At 40.8% G+C, this 23,039-nt stretch overlaps 1 protein-coding gene across 1 annotated transcript in view; it reads right to left on the bottom strand.

Annotated features, from left to right (window-relative positions):
• The window catches only part of LOC127568011 (tetratricopeptide repeat protein 7A-like), a 180,820-nt gene that overhangs the window by 106,860 nt on the left and 50,921 nt on the right, over positions 1 to 23,039 (bottom strand). The window contains exons 9-10 of the mRNA XM_052011257.1: positions 15,341 to 15,478; positions 10,103 to 10,186 (exon numbers count right to left, since the gene is read on the bottom strand). Of these exons, the coding sequence (XP_051867217.1) occupies positions 10,103 to 10,186; positions 15,341 to 15,478 (222 nt within the window). The remainder of the gene's footprint in view (positions 1 to 10,102; positions 10,187 to 15,340; positions 15,479 to 23,039) is intronic.

The following is a 23,039-nucleotide window of genomic DNA, read 5'->3' as shown; positions in this document are numbered from 1 at the left end:
AAAGACCAAAGGCAGCTTGATGATGTATAGTGGCCCTCTTTCCACTGTAGTCCTCTTTAGAGCAGTGGGTAGGAATATAGTCCTGCACAACTGAGCTACATATTCAACTTTCACAAAAAAGTTCACTGCTGTTTTTCTCTATTTTCGCTTAAAGACAGTATCTCTGGTATGGTATCAGTCCACAGGTGTGGCACCCAAATTCAAATGTTAGAAGTGGTAATGAGTGCTGAAAGTCACCGTGGAAGGGGCATCATTGTGCTCCTCTATACATCCTCATCCAATATCCTCATGTGTACTTCCAACCATTACCAGTTGGTGAAAGGTGAAAATCCAATGCCTATCTGGCATACTCATCCAGGATAGCCCTGTTCTGTGTCCTCACATTAATGAAAAAATCCACATGCCACCTCTAAATTCTTCTAAGTCTTTGGTTTGGCTTCACAGTGGTGTAAGAGCACCAACTCCACCAAGGTCTGCCAAACCTTAGGAGCCAACTCACTGGTGACAAATGAAAAGTAAATACTGCATACGCTGGAAATCTGAAGTTAAAACAGAAAGCATTAGAAATATTCAGCAGGTCAGGCTATATCTGTGGAGACAGAAACAGAGTTACCATCTCAGGTCAAAGACTCTTGGTCTGATGAGGGGGTCTCAGACCTAAAACATTAACTCTGTTTCTCTTTCCACAAATGCTGCCTTAACTGCTGAGTGTCTCCAGAGTTTTCAGTTTTTATTTCTGATTTCCAGCATCTGCAGCTTATTTTCTAACGTTTTAATTTACTAAGGAACTTAATGTTACTGACAAAAGTGTAGAGCAGTTGGGTTGGGCAAATGGTGTTATGATAATAAACAAGGAGCTCTTTTGAAGAGTCATCACAGCACAATTAGCCTAATGGCCTGCTTCTGCGCTGTAAGCTTCAATGATTCTATGAAGCAGAAAACAGATAAAGTGCAGGGGAAAGGAATCAGATGCAATATTATGAATAAATAAATTACTTGTTAAGATGTGGAATGCACTGCCTGAAAAGGGTAGTAGAAGGGGATTCAACAAGAATATCCGAAATGCATGCCCCTCTATTTTACTTCATAGTACGGCCAAGCAACTTGGACACCACCTCATATGAAGAATGATACTCATTTGGCATCCTGCATGCTTCCAAATATTCAAAATAAATCACTTCGTTTGGCCAAAAGCAGAATTTGCATTGATGTGAAGTTAAGGGTTATTTGCCCACTTTTTGTTTCTAGTGCCCAAAACAAAATCAAGGCTGACCAGGACCTACACCAGAGTTCTGGGCACAAGATCACAAGACAAGGGAGCAGAAGTAGGCCATTCGGCCCATCGAGTCTGCTCCAAAGAAAAGGAAAAAAGAAAAAGAAATGAGAAATTGGGGGGGGGGGGGGGGGGGGGAGGTGGCAAAAAAAAAACCTAACCCCAGTTTCTGGCCTTATCCCCATATCCCTTGATACCCTGACTAGTTAGATATCTATCTATCTCTTCCTTAAACGCCTCCAATGATCTGGCCTCCACTGCTATATGTGGCAAGGAATTCCACAAATTCACCACCCTCTGGCTAAAGAAATTTCTCCTCATCTCTGTTTTAAACCTGTACCCTCTAATTCTAAGATTGTGCCCTCTGGTCCTGGACTCACCCACCAAGGGAAACAGCTTGACCACATCTACTCTTCCAGTCCTTTCAACATTTTAAATGTCTCTATGAGGTCCCCTCTCATTCTTCTGTACTCCAGTGAGTACAGTCCAAGAGCCAATAAATGCTCATCATACATAAGCCCTTTCATTCCGGGAATCATCCTCGTAAATCTCCTCTGAACCCTCTCCAACATCAGTACATCTTTCCTAAGATATGGGGCCCAAAACTGTGCACAGTATTCCAAATGAGGCCTCACTAGTGCCCCACAGAGCCTCATCAACACTCCCTTACTTTTATACACTATACCTCTAGAAATGAATGCCACCGATCCAACCTGGTGGTTAACCTTTAAGGTATCCTGCACAAGTACCCCCAAGTCCCTTTGTACTTATGTACTTTGAATTTTCTCTCCTTCTAGATAATAATCTGCCCATTTATTTCTGTTTCCAAAGTGTACAACTGCACATTTCTCAACATTGAATCTCATCTGCCATTTCCTTGCCCATTCTCCTAAGCTATCTAGGTCTCTCTGCAACCTTCCTGTCTCCTCAATACTCTCTACTCCTCCACCTATCTTGATGTCATCTGCAAACTTAGCCACAAAACCATTTACTCCATCATCCAAATTGTTAATATACAAGGTAAAAAGAAGCGGCCCCAACACCGACCCCTGCAGAACACCACTAGTAACCGGTAGCCAACCAGAACAGGATCCTTTTATTCCCACCCTTTGCTTCCTGCCAACCAGCCAATGCTCCACCCATTCTGTTATCCTACCTGTAATTCCATGACCTCTCATCTTATTAATCAGTCTCTTACGCAGCACCTTGTCGAAGGCCTTTTGAAACTCTAAATACACAACATCTACTGCCTCTCCCTTATCCACCCTACCTGTGATTTCTTCAAAAATCTCCAATAGGTTGGTCAGGCAGGATCTTCCCTTCACAAAACCATGCTGGATTGGGCCTATCTTGCCTTGCACCTCTAGGTATTTCCATAACCCCATCCTTGAGGATCGATTCCAATAACTTTCCCACCACCGATGTCAGACTAATAGGTCTGTAATTTCCTTTATGCCGCCTCCCACCTTTCTTATACATCTACACCACAACCTTCAAGTACCAGCAAAAAAATCATAAATGTATAGACATCACCAAGAAAATTAAAGGGAGAGAAGAGAAGACAGTCCAGAATTCAGAAGACAGTTATGACATGAAATGACCTATGGATTGAAAGCAGTATTTATAATAGATTTTAAAAGAGTGGATAAATATTTGAGAAAGTAGAATTTAAACACATTGAGGAATTGGACAGATGAATGGCATTAAGCAGATAGCTCTTTCAAATGTAGGCACCAATATCCTCGTTACTGTCAAATTCTACAAAAAGGATAGATCACTGTATACTAATAAATGTGCAAAATAAGGTTTCTTAGGATTTCTGTCCTATATTTATTTACCTATTGACAATTTTTGTGCAACATATAGAACTGCAACTGCTGAGAAGACCCAAGATGCTCCTTAACCTACTGCACAGTTAACATCAATAATTTGGTAGCAAGTCGAGACAAAAATTAGGTCACCATTCAGAAAGCATTTTTAGCTCATTCCCTTGGCTGCTTATTAATGTAGGAAGATGTTATTTTAGGACACATGTTCACCAGAGGAAAATAATAGTCGTATTGGAAAATGTGCTTTAAAACATTGTCATGACTGCAATTATCAGAATTGTAATATAAGGAGTCAGCATGGAAATATTATTTCACTTCACTGGATTACAGATATAAATACATCAACTATCTAAAGACTGCAAGTTTCAATAGATCGGTTAGGAATTTTCAATAAATTAAACAAACCTATAATTATTGATAATTTATTCTAATGGCTAACCAAATCTAACACATGGGCTGGTACAAAGTAACTGGAATTACCCCATAGAAGAAATCCTTTCACTTTCTATCATTTATCCAGACAATATCAACTTTACAGACAAAAGCTGATGCTGGAATCTGGAACAAAAAAACACTCAAAGAACTCAACGGGTCAAGTAGCATCTGTGGAAGCAAAAGGTGCATGCCCAAAGTTTCAGGTTGACATCCTGCATCAGGACTGAACATCAACTGGGTGATGTTTCCACAGCATATCAGAGAGCAATAAATAAAGTATATGTTCCTTGGTAAATCTTTGGAAGAAGTAGTAATACTACAATTCTTTGTGCTGCATGTCAAGAACACACAAACTAACCAGTCATCTATTACTTCCAACTTTCTTCTCAGCTGAAGGCACTGGCTGTTGCCAAGATAATGGATGTTGGATATACTTTTTCATTTGTTTGGTCACATACAAGTTGCTTGTGAATGAGACTGGACAGTGCATCGGTGCGTCATCCAGCCCCTATTCCAGGAGATCCCTAGTTTCTTTTAACTTTAAACAGTCCCTCCTTCCTCTCCCCAGTGTCATCACCTCTTCTCCTTCCTCCCCCCTCCACAATCTTTCAGATTAACACACTCCTTTCCTTTTCCTCTATTTCTCTCTACTTTTGCTTGCCCCTTCCTTTCCTTTTTCCAAACTCATATGTAGCCTTCTTAATATTCCTACCCTTTTATATTGCCAGTCCTTAATCCTAAGAATGTGATTGTGTGACACCAAAGCTATTCTGCAATTCAATCAGAAGGAACGAGGAAGTTAAAGCTATAAAAAGCCTTGTGACATCTTTGAAAATGACTGACGTGACTTCTGTGACACAGTAATTCATATCGCAAAAGCTGTCTGACAATCAATAACTCTCCCTTCTTTCTTTTAAATGCTTTAAGATTGCAGGAGATTGACTGCTATCCTAGTGCTCAGCACTGAGAGAATGACAATTTCCTTGTCTTCTCCTTCCCCCATTATAAGATACCTGGCATTTATTTAATATCATAAGAAAAACATTGAAAGAGAAGACCTTCACTGATCAAACTCCAGACAGAATTCTTGTTGTGAATGAACACTCTTTACATTTTGCTAAATTGTAATTTGATCATGAGAAACAGTGACAAATGGTTCCAAAGCACCACATTTACAGTTTGCCACTTGAAAGTAAAATGCTCATTTTCTTTCTTTGATTTCTTTGATCAAGTAAAGCTTTTGGTCCAGCCAAGTGTATTACATTAAGGTCTGTCTGAAACAGAACTTGTAGGAAAATTGCCCGTCGATTGTTTTTAATAATGCATCGACAAACTCCAAGCTTTGTAAATATATTTCAGGAAAGAAGCTGAGGGGAGAGAGCGAGAGAGTGAGAAAGAGATTTCACATTGTTCCGCAGGTAAAGAGGTTAATTTTTTTTAATTGTACACTATTTTTTGCCATTAATTGCAGAATAGCTAGATGAACTTTCACATATCTGTAAGTTTATTAACGAGGCCAACAATTCAGGGTTTTTCCTGTAATTTTGAATGAATATTAATTATTGACTTTGAATGTCAAAGCTTTGCAATATCCAAAATTAAATCTGTCATTGCTGATGCACATGTGTAGATGCTAACCAATGGAAGTTGCTGGATAATGGTTAGAAGCCTAATAATCAAGTGCAAACAGCTTCCCAGAATAGCTAATCAGCTGAATTATGATGCATAAGTAACAGACTATAACTCCCACAATATATTGGCATTATTCTACAAGAAATCGGTGGGCTGCAATTTCAAAAATGCAGATAATGATTGCCTATATTTTGATGTCAATGACCACTACATTCTGGGGATGGGTTGATGAGACAGGACAGAGAACACAGGACAGAGAACACATCAGAATTTGACTTTTTAAGTAGCCATTCACTGAATGTGTCAGGAAAATTTTTAGCAAATGTTTAACAGACTGAAGCCTGGGATGGCAGGACTGATAATACAAAGGGAGATTGGGTTGATTATGCTTATATTTCCTGAAGTTTAGAAGAATGAGGTTATCTCACAGAAAGCCATAAAATTCTAAAAGGATAGACAGCCTAAATGCAGAAAGGATCTTCTAAATATCTGGTATATCCAGTATCAGTGATCTCTGCCTCAGGATATAAGATATGCTATTTGGAACAAAGATCAGGAGAAATTCCTTCACCAAGGGCACAGTGAACCTGTGGAATTCTCTACTACAGAAGACAGTGGAGGCCAAAGCATTAAATATAATCAGGAAGGAGGTAGATACATTCCTCAGTGCAGGAAGATCAAGGGAAATGGGGAGGAGGAGGGAACAGGTGCGGAAGTACATGATCAGCCATGAACTTATTAGATAATGAGGAAAAAACAAGGGAACAGATGGCCTACACTTGCTCCTATATGTAATGTTTATTCATTTCTATGACTGAAAATGGATTCATGAGAAGCAGGAGTTGGCCATTTAGCCCCTCCTGCCTGCTCCACCATTCACCATCTTTTCCTTTGTGCCACTTTCCTGTGTTCACTCCATAACTGTTTATAGTCAATAAATCTCTCTTGAATATACTCAATGAACTGAACCTACACAGCCGTCTTGGGTAGATAATTCCAAAATTTCATTGCCCTCTGGGTGAAACTATTTCTTCTCATCTAGCCCTGAATGGCCTTATTTTGGGACTGTGATACTTAGTTCTGGACCCTCCTGGCCAAGGAATTGTTCATCACTACATTCACCCGTAAGAACGCAGTGCTTTTAAAATGTCTTCCTTCTTCCTTAACCATAGCTTTTATGGACTTGGAGGGACACCTCTCGTGTCCTCCACCATTTTGATAACTTCCAGTTCCCTGGTCCCAACCTCCTCATCTTTACCATAGACTTTCAATCTCTATACACCTCCATCTCCTATCAGGAAGGTCTTAGGGCCCTCCACTTCTTTCCTGAACAAAGACCCAATCAGTTTCCCTCCACTAACACTCTAATCCACTTGTCCTCACCCTCAACAACATCTCTTTTGATTCCTCCCACATTTTGCACATCAAATGGGCAGCCATGAGCACTTGAATGGGCCCCAGCTATGCCTGTCTTTTTGTTGACTAAGTGGAACAGTCCTTGTTCCAAACCTACTTAGCACACCCCCTCCCAACTCTTTCTCCACCACACCAATGACTGCATCAGTGCTGCTTCCTGCACTCATGTGGAACTCCATTTCCTAACCTTTGTCACCAACTTCCACCCTGCCCTCAAATTTTCCTGGACTATGTCTGACACTTCTCCATCTCAGGAGACAGACTTGCTACTGACATCTTCTATAAACCCACCAATTCCCACAGCTACCTTAACTATATCCCCTCCCAACTTGCCTTCTGCAAGGATGCCATCCATTTGTATCAATTTCTCTCTCCCTGCTGGATCCATTCTCAACATAAGGCCTTTTGCTCCAGGGCTTCTGAAATGCTTCTCCTTCCCGACACATAGCCACCCCTCTGCCACAGTTGATGGAGCCTTCACACATATTTCCTTCACTTCCTTTCTTTTTTAATCTTTTTATTAGTTTTCAAATTAATACAGATTAATATATAACATCAATGTTTGTACATGTAATACAAAGAGATCAGGAGAACAATCATAGCATGGATAATCATAAAGAACAATATAAAAAAATCTGTAGATCCAACGATCTCTTAGTAAATGAATATAATATAAAGGAAAGAAAAAGATTTATTATATAAATAAAAAAGAGGAAAAAACCCAAATCAATAAGAAAAATTATAAACAATATTTCAAACCAAACTAAGCTAAACAGAAAAATTTCAAAAAAAAAGAAACAAACAAAAAAAAAGACTGGACTAAAATTTCTCAGTAGAAACAGAGCAATATTATGTCGTCAACTCCGTTCCTCTAAGTTGGAAAGTTATTGAAAGGGGATCTATATCATGTGAAAATATTGAATAAATGGACTCCAAATATCTTCAAATTTAAGCGAAGGATCAACAGTACCAATCCTAATTTTTTCCAAGTTTAAACATGATATAGTTTGAGAGAACCATTGAAAAGTAGTAGGGGGATTTGGATCCTTCCATTTAAGCAAAATGGATCGTTTGGCCATTAATGTAACAAAGGCAATCATACGGTTAGCGGAAGCAGATAAATGGCCAATTTCCTTCACTTCCTGCACGCCTGCTCTCACCGCCCCACTCTCCACAGACAGAAAAGCAATAGAGTTCCCTTAGTCCTCACCTTTCACCTCACCAGCCTCTGCATCCAACCCATCACCCTTCACCATTTCTGCCAGCTCCAACATGCTCCTGCCACCAGTCACGCTCCCCATCCACCTAGTTTTTTTCTCCCTTTGTTCACCCTTCCCATCTCTTCGCCCACCCCCTCCCCCACCTGGTTCCATCTGCCCATCATCCCTTCCCCATCTGGTTTCATCTATCATCTACCAGCCTCTGTCCAACCACCCCCACCCCCACCCCCCCCCCCAATCACCCTGCCCACCATCCTTTGTGTTGCTATACACTGGCAATCTTTCTTCTTCCCTCTCAGGCCTGATGTAGGGTCTCGACCCGAAACATCATCTTGCGCCTTTTTCTTCCATAGATGCTACATGACCCACTGAGTTCTTCCAGTATTCAGTTTTTGTTCCAGATTCCAGCTTCTGTGGTCTCTTTTGTCTACAACCACGACTAATTAATTTCCTGCATTTCTGCTCTCAGCTCCTCCCACCCAGATCAAGGGCAGGATTCACCTTCCACCCCACCAGCGCCCATATTTATTCTGTCATTTCCTTCACCACAAAACTCATCTTCCTCTGCCTGTTCAAGATTCCAAAGGTACCATTAACACCCTAGATTTATTTTTCCATCTACACTAATACCAACTGGCCTTATCATGCAACCTGCCATGTAATCTCAAAATAATTAAGACTCGCCCTTTTAATGACTTCCCTTCCCAACATGCAGGGACCCAAACACTCCTTCCTGGTGAATCAGTGATTTACTTGGTTGACCACTTACAGAACACCTCCATTCAATTCTCAAGGATGATCCTCAGCTTCGAGCTACATTTCAGTTTAATTCTCCATCATACTCCCACTCTGATCTCTCCGTACTTGACCTCCCCTACCATTTCAATGAAGCATAATAAAGATTGAAGGCACATAACAACCCTCAAGACCCAACAATTTTAGATAACCTGCCTTTCCAGTTTGTACCAGAATTAGCCAGTTCTGATGAATGATCATCAACCTGTAAAGTTAATTCAGTTTTTCTCTCCACAAGTGACACTTTCAGTTCTCTTCCAGTATTCTCTTTCAGTTTAGATTTCCAGCAACAGTGGTTTTGTAGCTCAAAGTTCCAACCTTGTTCCCATCTCTCCTCTGTATCCTTCCACTTACATCTCCTCCAGGTAGATCAGCTGTAAACAACAAGCCATCACTGCCACCATCACCCTTCGCGTAACTCAGTCTCTTCTTGTCTCCACCTATCATAGACATTCTCTTTGTTCTCTCTTCCCTTTCCCCTTCTCTGCAACTTAAAACATGTTTGATTTCTAACATTTCTCAGTTTTAATGAAAGGTCATCGACCTGAAACTGTCTTGCTGCCTGACCTGCAGAGTATTTCCAGTGTTCTGTTTTGTTGGAACTGCAGCAATTTATTGGCTAGGAAGAGTTATGCGGTCATATTTAACCAATTTTAACTTGTGATTAGAGAAACACAAGATTGGAAGATATATGGCATCTCATCACTAGTACTGTGTAGCAGCTAATTACTGGAAAACGCATTCTCATCCATGTTGCAATTAATACATAATGAGAACTACAGTATACTGAAGAATTAAATATATGTATATATAACTGTGAACTTAAGGAGCTTGTACTATTACTACAGCATAACCTACTAGTAATACATATTGTAAAGAAAAAGGCTTCATTTATTAACACAACCTCAAGTCATTTCAAAACATTTTACAGCTAATTAAGTATTTCAGAAGAGTACTTATTAACTATTCCAAAGTAGAATACTACAACACGTGTTGATAATCAATGCAGACCAATAAACAGGCAGAATTTATAAATAATTCATAAACAGAAGATAAATAACTCTCAGTAGTTTTATTAAATTAGGCATCAATTGTGCAATGTTACTTGTATACATAAATTGCTTTGATTTAGAATACAGCTTTGGAAGTTAAAAAACCCTGGCATTTTAAGTCAGTTTTTAGACAATTTGGTTTGAGGAAAGCAATCCATCTAGAGTTACTACAGCAATTCTGTTCATTTCCAATTTAGTGCCAATATGCAAATTTCATGTGTTAACATGAAAAACAATGAGACAGAGAAAGGGGGAAAAGGATAAATTATAGTTTAATTAAAAGAATTGTTCTTCAACTGTAGACATACACAAAGATACACCCCAAGATAACAAAAATCCTTCAGAAATGAATTTCTGAAAAAACTTCAATATTACATTTACGCAATTCCAATGTAGCATCAATATGAAGACAGGGATGCATGGCAGCTATTATGCAATTAGAGATCTTACCTTCCCACTAGCCACCAGTGAAAGTGCTAACTGATACCACAGGTGGAATTCATCAAATGCAAACTTCATTGCCCGTTCTAAACACTGAGGAAAGAAACATTTTAACATGAGATTTATGCTTGATAGATGAAACAAAGCAGATTGATAAGAATACCACACTCTCCGCTTGACTATTACATATCACAGCTTAGAACACTGTTCACAGTGCCTGCTACTCTGATAAAGGTTTGGTTACTTCAACAGTACAAGGCTCACTCTTTGTTTCACATTATAATTATGCCATCTGCTGGGCACTTTCCTGAACTTTCACATTAAATGCTAGATGAGGAAATGATGACTGCATAACTGGAACTAGGCTAAAATACCATTAAACCAATCCGCACAAGTCCAAACCATAAAATTATTCTCAGTATCTTTTTTCAGGAAGTGAAATAAATCAGACAGGGTACGTGCTTATGATCATCATCAATCCCTACCTAAATCTGCATGTGTGGCTGCCAGATGAGGATCTCACATGTCAACATTGTTCCCAGTGGCTTCCCAACACTCACTGTATTTGTTCATACACACACACATTTCTCCCAAGACAAGGTATTGGCTGTGTAACCAAACCAGACTGTAATAAGGACACACAACACTAGTTTCATTCATCAAGAACCACCAACTACTGTCTTTATCATGCGACCCACAATCACCTCATGACCCATATCCTGAAGAGACATCATCTGGGACTTTAACTCTGTTTTAGCTGACTGCTTTTCTTAAACTTGCAATCACTTTCATAAGCATGAGAATTATAAAAATGAATGAAATTCAGAGCAGGTCGGCAGGTTATCCTTTAACATTCAAAACTTGTTTCAAACCATCCCAAACTATTTGGATTCGTGTTTCCTCCCCAGTGGCTATGAGACATACCAATTTGAGGACAATTAACAAAGCAAAACAAAACAGCATTTAGCACTGACCAGCAATCTCACAGACATACTTAAGGAGAGACGCTGAGGTACACTATTGGAGCACAAGAGAACAAATATATAAAACTATATTTCATCTATTGGCATCCTGCATGCCAATGAATCCAATCCCAGGCAACTTCATAGAACCCATGAAGCTACAAGCAACCTAAATCAGGGCTCTGTTGCAAGGAAGCTCATCTGAACACTCAGCCAACCATAATGAGCTAAAATGGAGGCATGGTGGATTGGCACCACTACATTTATAATTAAAGGCACAGAACAAAAGCAGTTTTCTGCAGTTGAGTTAAAACAATTTCAAGATTATATTATTATATATATGTATATACACACACACACACAAATATATAATGTAACATCACAAAAGTTTAAAAATATCACTATCAAATATTATTTGCTATGTGGTATGCAAAATAGTTTGGTTTAAATCTGGCATTTCTTTAGGATCGTAAACAGTATTATTTTCCCCCAGGCAGTCTTCTCCAATAAAGTCATCACATCTTTGCTGACTTTTTTTTTACCACAGGTGTGAAGTGCCCTCCAGCATCCTGTACTTCACCACGTGTTCGTCATACATTAACCTTTTCATCTGCAGGGCAACGCAATTAAACAAACCTCTGCCGTCACCCACTTCCAGCAGGTGTCACCAGACAGTGAGTAGAAGAATAGGCTTTTGCTGATTTTCCCCTGGTTAGCTCAGGTGTTGTAACATTGGAAACAGTAGCATAGCCATTAAGTTACAGGAAACAGAATTCTACTGCTGGAAAATGAACTTGGCCTGTTTCAAATAACCTCCTTCTATTCCAGGCAGTCAGTTTTTCAAGACAGACAATTGGCAAATACACTTTACCATTTATCCAATGTAGAATTATCTTTCTGGGGTGGGCACAGTGGTTAGGTTTTTACTGGATTAGCAGCAAGAGTTACCAGGATATTGTCAGAAACAGGAATTAATAGCTAGGAGGAAATACTTAAGTTACTGCTGAATTTTACTGGAAAAAATCTTTAAAATTATCAATGAGTTTGATGGGTAGGCTTGGTGAAAATATTTCCAGTTGTGAATGCATTCAGAATTAGAGGATAATAATATGGTTGCCATTAACAAATCAAATAAGGCTAATGTAACCGCTGCCTCACAACATCAGAGACCCGGGTTCAACCATGACCACGGGTGCTGTCTGTGTGGTGTTTGCACATTCTCTCTGTGATTGTGTGCATTTCCTCTGGATGGTCAGGTGTCTTTTCACATCCCAAAGATGTGCAGGGAGAGAGAAAATAATAAAGAATATGTTGATTGGTTTAAATGAATTAGAATGGGAGGAGGTGTATAGTAGCTATAAACAAGGGCAGTTGGAAAGAATGGCCTTTTTCTGTGTTGTAATTTCAATGTTGTTTTATGTCCCTGGAGCACAGGAGAATGAGGGGAGATCTTATAGAGGTATACAAAATTATGAAGGGTATAGATAGGGTGAATAGATGCAGGCTTTTCCCCCTAAGATTGGGTGAGACTAGAACTAGAGGTCATAGGTTTAGGGTGAAAGGTGAAATATTTAAGGGGAATCTGAGGGGAAACTTCTTCACTCTGGTGCGAGCGTGGAACGAGCTGCCAACGGAAGTGGTAGATGCAAGTTCCATTGTAATATTTAAGGGAAGTCTGGATAGTACATGGATCAGAGGGGTTTGGAGGAATACGGTCTGGGTGCAGGTAGATGGGACTAAGCAGAAGATCAGGTGGCATGGACGTGATGGGCTGTAGTACTCTATGATGTTATGTAGCATAATTAACACAAGCTTGTGATTGTTCTTATGTTAGAAATTAACAAAGTTCCCAATAATTATTTAGCAACGGTGCATAATTATCTTTTGTGTAAAAGAACAGAGTACCTATTCACTTGCATAAAGCATAAAAATGCTCTCAAAATCATCACAGGACAGTATCAAAATGGCAGATTCAGGAGAGTGCTTCCTGTCAACATGTGGCTAATAAGGGATTGCTATGAAAATGTATTACATGCTAGACAACAAATATTAGCTAGATGTCTTGCCATGGAATATCTGATTCACTGTTGCACCTAAGAACAATAAGGGCATCAAATGAGGGGCAAAATGTTACATAAAAACATTAAAAACCAGGCTTGGAAAAAAAAAATCAGCTTTCTGGTTACTGAAGACTATTGATTGAAGAAACAACTCACAGATGTTGGTTGCCACCTGTTTTGTGCACATCTCTCTACATTTCATACATTTGAGGCCTGAAGTAGAGCGTAACTGGAACAAATTTAAATTGAAGTGGGATATTTTATAAATTGAAATTGCATTGGGATCTTTTCCCCCATTTCTGTACACTCATTATTTCTAAGATTTGTTTGTACATCATAAGTTTGCATTGACAACTACAGAAGTCACAAAAGGAAAAGGTGCATTTTGAACAATAAAAAATAATGGCGAGTCAAATTATTGTCCTACTGCCTCTTGCTGATTGTAAAGGTACCATGTGAAATGGGTCTGCATCATTTCAATCTACAGTTTGTTGAGTAGTCATCCATGACATAACAGTTCACAGTCTGGTGCTAAATGACAATCTTATCCATCAACCTTGCATCTACAAATACCTTTATAATCTTACACTAACAGCACTCAATAATCCAACTTCACTAAGACCAAACTTGTACCACAGAATTAGATTGATTAAAACAAAACTAGCTAATAACCTATAATAATATGATTAATGAAGGCAGGGTTATAGATATTATCTATATGAACTTTAATAAGGCATTTGACAAGGTCCTGCATGGTAGGTTGATCCAGAAGGTTAAGACATATAGGGTCCAAGGTGAGCTGGCTCACTGGATCCAATATTGGCTTGGTGACAGGAGGCAGAGGGAGTGGTATAAGGATGCTTTCCTGATTGGAAGTCTGTACTAGTGGTGTGCCTCAGGGATTGGTCCTGGGATGCTTGTTTGTAATATATATATTATACAACCTGGATAGGAATGTAGGAGATATGATTGGTTAGTCTGCAGAACTCGCTGCCAGAGGGGATGGTAGAGTCAAATACAATTACTACATTTAAGAGACATTTAAATAGGCACTTGAATAGGCAAGGCACAGAAGGATACCGTTCTAACGCAGGCAAATGGGATTAGTGTAGATGGACGAAAAGATTGGCTTGGTCATGGTGGGCTGAGGGCCCATTTCTGTGTTGTACAACTCTGGGACTCTAATATTTGTCTCTCACAAAACAAATTCTTACTCAAAAAATGAAGTGATATTTTGGCAAGTTTCAGGATGCACATCACTGAGAATATGATGTTCTTTCAAAGTTAATAATCTCTTTTTTTTTATTCTACATCTTCTACACACCATGGAATCACATTGAAGGAGCATGAATTTAAAAGGATTACAAGTTGTTTGCACTAACCTTCCAGCTGTTCTTTATTTACTCAAAGGATGTGGATGTCTTTGCAGTGCAACCATTTATTGTCCATCCCTAATTTTTCCTAAACTGAGAAGGCAGTCATGCATTAACTACATTAGACACCTATAGGCCCAACTGACAGATTTCATTCCCATTTGGATTTTTACTGACAATCCAGTAGCTTCAGAGCACTCATCATTCAGAATAGCTTTATTAATTCAATCTTTTAAATTATTTGAATTCAACTTCCCCAATTACCTTGGTGGTATTTGAACTCTATCTCTGAATCAATGATCCAGAACCTTGGCTGCTAGTCCGGTAACGTTATCACAAAGTTGCCATGCCCTGTTAAAATATTTACTGATGGAATTGATGGCAAATATATTTGCCAGTTGTCTGTCTTGGATAACTGTGTGCACAGTATGGAAGAATATCATTCAAGACAGAGTAAGTTTAGTTTCAAGCAGTGGATACTCTGCTTCCTGAAAAACAATCTACATTTCACATTGAAATAAATGAGCGTGTGGGAAAGGGGGAGGGTGTGCTAGAAAGAGAACTTAAACATACCAAAAACGGTTCAATCCAAACTATTCTTTCTTTCATGCCACTCACTAGCATCACATCATCTGTAAAACTATGTAACTTATGGTTTATCTGTTTAAATTCATTATCCTCTCGTTAACAATTATTAATGAAAATAAGTTTTCAATAGACACCTCTTACTAATTACTCCACGACTCATATTTCAACCTGAACCAATCTACACAGTAATGTGATTAAATTTGTTCATCTGAGCCAACTCCTGCATCCCTTGAGCACATATTCAAAATAAGTTTAACTACTTACTTCTGAGAGCATCTCGTACTGTCCCCTTCTGCCCAAAGTAATGCTCAAGAGGTCATATAATGTAGAAGCAATCTGGAAGCTAATGCTGCGATCTTTCTTTTGGTCAGGTGCACGGCTTATTACAGCATCACGATTTGCCTGCAAAAATGTTCAAAAAGAAAAAGTTGTCTGTATTAGATATCTTTATTAGTCACACACACATCGAAACACACAGTGAAATGTATCTTTTACAATAGGAATGTTCTGGGGGCAGCTCGCAAGTGTCGCCACGCTTCCGGCGCCAACACAGCACGCCCACAACTTCCTAACCCGTACGTCTTTTGAATGTGGGAGCAAACCGGAGCACCCGAAGGAAACCCACGCAGACATGGGGAGAATGTACAAACTCCTTACAGACAGCTGGAATTGAACCCGGGTCACTGGCACTGTAATAGCGTTACGATAACCGCTACACTACCGTATTTTTCTTTAGATTGGTAAGGGCTAAGTCCTATACTGGAGGATGTTATTAAACTTGGGACAAGAGTCATGATAACTTATGAATTGGCTGAAACCAAACCACTTTGTACAATGCTTTAAGGGCTTATCCAAGGTCTTGATTCAGACCAAATGATCTTGTTTGGTAAAACTATCAATATGATGACCTAAAAGGTTCTATGTTGAGCATTTCCAATTTACAGTAGCCAATACTGGCGTGCATGTGTTTGGAATGTGGGAGAAAACAGGGGCACCCAATTGAATCCTACTTGGACACAGGGAGAACATATAAACACCATACAGACATGTGATCAAAATCAAAGTATGTTCTCTGGCGCTGAGAGGCAGTTGCTCTATCAGCTGCACCACACTGCCATCCATTTATCATTGGGCATGGCTTTAAAGTAATGGGTGGGAAGTTCAAAGGAGATATCAGAGGGAGGTTTTTTACCCAGAGAGTGGTTGGGGCATGGAATGTGCTGCCTGGGGTGGTGGTGGAGGCAGGTACATTGGTCAAATTCAAGAGATTGCTAGATAAGCATATGGAGGAATTTAAAATAGAGGGATATATGGGAGGAAGGGGTTATATAGTCTTAAGTGAGATTTAAAGGTCGGCACAACATTGTGGGCCGAAGGGCCTATATTGTGCTGTACTGTTCTATGATTCTATATAAGAGATGAAGGTTTCACAGGCTGAGCCAGCATGTAATTGTCCATTCCTAATTGCCCTTGAGAAGGTGGTGGTGAGCTGTCTTCTTGAACCGCTGCAGTCCTTGAGGTATGGGTGTACCCACAATGCTGTTAGGGAGAGAGTTCCAGAATTCTGACCCAGCGACAATGAAGGAACAGCGATATATTTCCACATCAGGATGGTGTATGGCTTGGAGGGCACTTCCAGATAGTAGTGTTACCAGACTTTTGTTGCCCTTGTCCTTCTGGCTAGTAGAGGTCATGGGTTTGGAAGGAGCTGTCTAAACTATTTTCCAATGATAAGCCTATTGACAACACAAGGTCAGCCTTCTGGTGTTCTCTGGTCTACCTCACCCAGAAATGGTCTTGTGTCTGGTACAGCAATACCATTTCAGCTTTTGTGTGTGATCTGAACGTAGATCCAGATGGAGAATTCTCCATTCATCACTGCAGGTCAGCTGGTTGCTCAGTTACTCTGGTACTAAGATAAGATAAGATAAGATAAGACAAGATCAGATCAGATCAGATCTTTATTAGTCACATGTACATCGAAACACACAGTGAAATACATCTTTTGCATAGTGATTTTTTTTGGGGGGGCAGCCCGCAAGTGTCGCCACACTTCCGGCACCAACATAGCATGCCCATAACTTCCTAATTTGTATGTCTTTGGAATGTGGGAGGAAACTGGAGCACCCGGAGGAAACCCACACAGACACGGGGAGAATGTCCAAACTCCTTACAGACAGTGGCCGGATTTGAACCTGGGTCGCTGGCGCTGTAAAGCATTATGCTAAGTCTCCAAGTGATGCCTGATGGCATTATTCTAAAGGGTCTGCTTCTGAGCTATATGACTCTATGACATTCAGGCATGGACTGATAAATGACAATTAACTTTAACACCACACCAGTAGTGGGCAATAACCGTCTCCAACTGGACAAAGTCAAACTACTTTCAACTTATCACTATTGAATCCAACCCTAATAACATTCTGGAGATTGCCACTGGCTAGAAATTTTACAGGAGCTGCCAAATAAATACTATAGCTGCAAGAACAGGTCAGAGGCTTGGTGTTATGTATCATGTGGCTCATCTCTAGGGCTCTCATCCACAGGCCACAAGCCAGGAGTGTGACGGAATACTCCCCATTTGCCTGAATGTGATGAGCTCCAATAACATTCATGTTCATCGCTATCCAGTAGCTACCTACTTGGTCAAAAAGATCCCATCCATCAACTTGAACATTCACTTACTCCATAGTGTCAGCAGTGCGTGCCATCTTCAAAAAGCATTGCAGTAACCGGCCAAGAAGCTTCTGATAGCACTTCACAGCTACAGCACCTCTATCCCTACAAAGACCAGGGCAGCAGGCACATGGGAACAACACTTCCTTAAAGATCCTATCTCAGTAACACAGCTTCTGGACTTGGAAATATATTGTTGTTTCTCTATTATAGTTGAGTCAAAATAATACCCAGCAGCACCATGGGAGTGCTTTCACCACAAAGACTGCAATGGTTCAAAAAATTGTATCATCAACACTTCCTTAAGGGGAGTTAGGAATGGCCATTATTAACAATGCCTATATATCATGAGGGAATAAAGGAAAAAAAGGCTCATGAAAATTCTCAATGGTGCAGCTTTGTCTTTAGAACAGTAGCAAGATATTTTGAACATTCAATATTTCATTTTAAGACCTTGGTGTAAAATTACACATTCTGTCATTTCAAACTTTGGAAAAGCTTGGATACAACATTTTGAGTTGCAGTAACATACAGATGAGTTACAGCTCAGTTATACATGGCAAAAGCACGCCAAAATACAATATTGGCTTAACTGCTACTTTTTGCAACCACAGTCTGTGCCATCAGCAAAATGAACTGCAGTAATTAGCCAAAATGCTTCACACTTCTGAGACCTCTACACCTACAAGGACAAGGGCTAAAGGTACATAGCAACAATAAGGCTGAACTTGCATGGAGCCTCCAGGTTACACGTGAATGCAAGGAGTCTCACTCCAATAATAAGTTCAGGTAGCCCAGTGTTGACCAGTCCTGTGGCAAACTGGAATACAGAACGTGATTATTTGCAGATCTGTTAGTAAGTAAAAAGTGGGCTAATAGATAGAGTTGTATGATTTTTAATCTTGAGTCATCCATTAGTCTTGTGTACACCTGTCAACCAAAGCCATATTTTCTACATATAATGACATTGTTGTAATGTTTTGTTTCCTTAGTTACTAAATAGTGCAAGTAGTAAATATATAGAAGCAAAGTACTTTAACCTCAATACTGCTGTAGATGAAAAGAATTCACATGGAGTTTGGGGTTTACCTTCAGAACAAACTTTCTCTTTATTACAAGCTGACGTCAACAGGGGAGTCACTCGTCCCAGAACAAATGCATACCGATCCAAAGTTTTCATTATTATTAAACTATTTCTTCTCTACTTTCCCCCCACCATCTCTACCCCACATGCACTGTGTACACACAGAATGAGGTAAGCCTTTTGCAGTGTCAAGCTTCAGTGCCCATGTGTTACGTTAGCCGTCAAGCTTGAGCATCTAGTGAGCTACATGAGCCATGTGCAGTTCCGTCTTTACCTATCTGATTGGCTAAGTGCATGGCAACTCAGCCAATAAAAGGCAGGATAAAGCGGAGTGGCCATTTTGGAGTGGCCATTGTGTGAGTGGGCCAGTCTAAGAGTGCGGAGTTGAGGCTTTGGGTCAAGAGGCTTAGAGGTGGAGGCTAAGGTGAGGTTCTGTTAAGTTCTCTTTCTTTCTTTATTATTGCACAGATGGAGCAGTGGGAATGACACCCAGTGCAGTGGTGTGCTCCTCTTGCATGATGTGGGAAGTCAGGGGGACCTCCAGTGTCCCTGATGGCTACATCTGTGAGAAATGTATCTGGCTGCAGCTCCTTACAGACCATGTTAGGGAACTGGAGCTGGATGACCTTCGGATCATTCGGGAGACTGAGGGGTTGATGGACTGCAGTTACAGGGAGGTGGTCACGCCTAAGGTGCAGGAGGCAGGTAGCTCGGTGACTGTCAGGAGAGAGAGAAAGGGAATAGGCAGTCAGTGCAGGGTGCCCCAGTGGTCATTCCCCTCAATAACAAGTATATTGTTTTAGATACTGCTAGAGTGTGTGTGGGGGGGGGGGCGGTGCAGGGGGTGAAACAACCTACCAGGGGAAAGCCACAGCAGTCATATCTCAGGCACTGAGTCTGGCTCTTTGGCTCAGAAGAGAAGGGGGAAGAAGAGGCAAGCAGTAGTGATAGGGGATTCATTAGTTAGGGGAGCAGACAGGATGTTCTGTGGACAAGAACGAGATTCTCAGATAGTATGTTGCCTCCCAGGTGCCAAGGTCAGAGACGTCTCAGATTGAGTCCATAGCATTCTTAAGGGGGGAGGGGGAGCAGCCAGGGGTTGTGGTACATGTTGATACCAATGACATAGACAGGAAAAGTGACGAGGTCCTGCAAAGCGAATTCAGGGACTTAGGTGCTAAGTTAAAAGACAGGACCTCCAGGGTGGTGATATCAGGATTGCTACCCATGCCACGTGCTAGTGAGGCAAGAAATAGGAAGATAGTGCAGTTTAACACATGGCAAAGCAGATGGTGCAGGAGGTAGGGCTTCAGATTTTTAGATCATTGAGCTCTCTTCCAGTGCAGGTGGGATCTGTACAAACGGGACGGTTTGCACCCGAACTGGAGGGGGACCAATATCCTAGCGGGAAGGTTTGCTAGTGTTGCTTGGGCAGTTTAAACTAGAGTTGCAGGGGGGTGGGAACCAGAGTGGCAGGGCAGCAAGTGGAGAGAGAGGCTGTGGGAAGAGGTTAAGACTACAAGCAAAGATGAAATATGAAAGGTTGAGCATGATGGGACTAATGTTCTGAGTTGCATCTATTTCAAGGCAAGAAGTATTGTAGGTAAGGCAGATTAAGTTCATCTGCCTTACCTACGTGGATACGTGGAGTGTGGATACGTACGTGGAACTATGATGTTGTAACCATTAGTGAGACTTGATTGCAGGAGGGGCAGGACTGGCAGCTCAATGTTCTGGGGTTCTGTTGGTTTTAGACATGATAGGGGGGAGGGGTAGCATTACTCATCAGGGAAAATGTCACAGCAGTGCTTAGAGAGGACATACTGGAGAGCTTGACTACTGAGGCAATTTAGGTGAGACTAAGGAATAAAAAAGCAATGATCATGTTAATGGGACTATATTATAGACCTCCCAATAGTCAGCAGGATTTAGAGGAGCAAATTTGTAGAGAGATAGCAGACAGTTGCACAGAATATAAAATTGTGATAGTAGGTGGTTTTAACTTTCCACATATTGACTGGTACTCCAATACTGTAAAAGGACTGGATGGGAGCAAGTTTGTCATATGTGTTCAGGAAAGTTTCCTTAATCAATATGTAGACATCCCAACTAGAGAGAATGCGATACTGTATCTCCTCTGAGGGAATGAGACAGGGCAGGTGACAGAATTGAGTGTAGGGCAACACTTTGGATCTGGTGATAATAATTTCATTAATTTCAAGATAATTATGGAAAAGGACAGGTCCTAGGGTTAAGATTCTAAACTGGAGGAAGGCCAATTTTGATGACATCAGAAAGGGCAGGCATGGACTGGAATAAGTTGTTTTCCGGCAAACAGATGCTTGATAAGTGGGAGTGAAATATTGAGAGTACAGAATCTGTGTGTTCATTAGGATAAAAGGCAAGACTAATAGATTTAGGGAACCTTGGTTATCAAGGGATATCGAGGCCCTGGTAAAGAAAAAGGAGGTGCATATCAGGTATAGGCAGTTAGGATCAAATGAGGCACTTGAGGAGAATAAGAAATGCAAGAGAACACAAGAGAGAAATCTAGAGGGCTAAAAGAGGACATGAGGTTGCTCTGGCAGACGAGGTGAAAGAGAATCCCAAGGGTTTCTACAGCTATATTAAGAGCAAAAGGATAGCAAGGGACAAAATTGGTCCTCTTGAAGATCAGCGTGGTCATCTATGCATGGAGCCGAAAGAGATGGGGGAGCATTTAAATGGATTTTTTTTTGCATGTGTTTACTAGGGAGACAGACACAGAGTCTATAGAACAGAGGAAAAAGAGTAGTGAGGCCATGGACCATATCCAGATTACAGAAGAAGAGGTGTTTTCTGTCTTTAGGTGAATTAGGGTGGATAAATCCCCAGGGCCTGATGAGGTGTCCCCTCGGACCTTGTGGGAGGCTAGTGCAGAAATTGCAGGGGCCCTGGAAGAGATATTTAAAACAGCCTTAGCCACAGGTGAGGTGCCGGAGGACTGGAGAATTGCTAATGTTGTTCTGTTGTTTAAGAAAGGCTCAAAGAATAAGCCCGGAAATTATAGGTAGGTGAGCCTGACATCAGTCATAGGTAAATGATTGGAAGGTATTCTGAGGGACAGGATATATAAAAGTATTTGGACAGACAGGGCCTGATTAAGGATAGTCAACATGACTTTGTGCTCTAGAAGGTTAAGTCGCTTGGCATTCAGGATGAACTAGTCAATTAGATTCAACGTTGGCTTAGTGGGAGAAGTCAGAGAGTGGTAGTAGATGGTTGTCTCTCTGATTGGAGGCCTGTGACTAGTGTTGTGCTGCAGGGATTGGTGCTGGGCCCGTTGTTGTTTATCATCTATATTAATGATTTACATTATAATGTGGTAAACTGGATCAGCAAATCTGCGGATGAAACCAAGATTGGGGACGCAGTGAACAGCAAGGAAGGCTATCAAAGCTTGTAAAGTGATCTGGACCAGCTGGGAAAATGGGCTAAAGAATGGTAGATGGAATTTAATGCAGACAAGTGTGAGGTGATGCACTTTGGGAGGACAAACCAGGGTAAGACTTACACAGTGAATGGTAGGGTTCTGAGGTGTGCGGTAGAACAAAGAAACCTGGGAATACAGATCCACAATTCCTTGAAAGTGGCACTGCAGTTAGATAGGGTCATAAAGAGAGCTTTTGGCACACTGGCCCTCATAAATCAGGGCATTGACTACAGGAGTTGGGACGTGATGTTGAAGTTGTACAAGATGTTGGTGAGGCCAAATTTAGAGTATTGTATGCATTTCTGGTCACCTACCTACAGGAAAGATGTCAATAAGCTTGAAAGAGTGCAGAGAAAATTTACACGGATGTTGCCAGGACTTGAGGACTGGAGTTACAGGGATAGGCTGAATATTTTAGTACTTCATTCCCTGGAGCACAGGAGAATAAGGGGAGATCTTATAGAAGTATACAAAATTATGAGGGATATAGATAGGGTGAATGCATGCAGACTTTTTCCCCTCAGGTTGGGTGAGACTAGAACCAGAAGTCATAGGCGAAATATTTAAGGGGAATCTGAGGGGGAACTACTTCACTCAGAGGGTGATGCGAGTGTGGAATGAGCTGCCAGCAGAAGTGGTGGATGCGGGTTCAGTGGTGGCATTTAAGAGAAGTTTGGATTGATGCATGAATGAGAGAGGTATGGAGGGCTATGGTCCGGGTGTGAGTAGAT

The sequence above is a fragment of the Pristis pectinata genome, chromosome 3, assembly GCF_009764475.1.
Source record: "Pristis pectinata isolate sPriPec2 chromosome 3, sPriPec2.1.pri, whole genome shotgun sequence".
NCBI classification, from domain to species: domain Eukaryota; kingdom Metazoa; phylum Chordata; class Chondrichthyes; order Rhinopristiformes; family Pristidae; genus Pristis; species Pristis pectinata.
The sequence above is the reverse complement of the archived record's forward strand: the minus strand, read 5'-3'. Positions and strand labels throughout refer to the sequence as shown.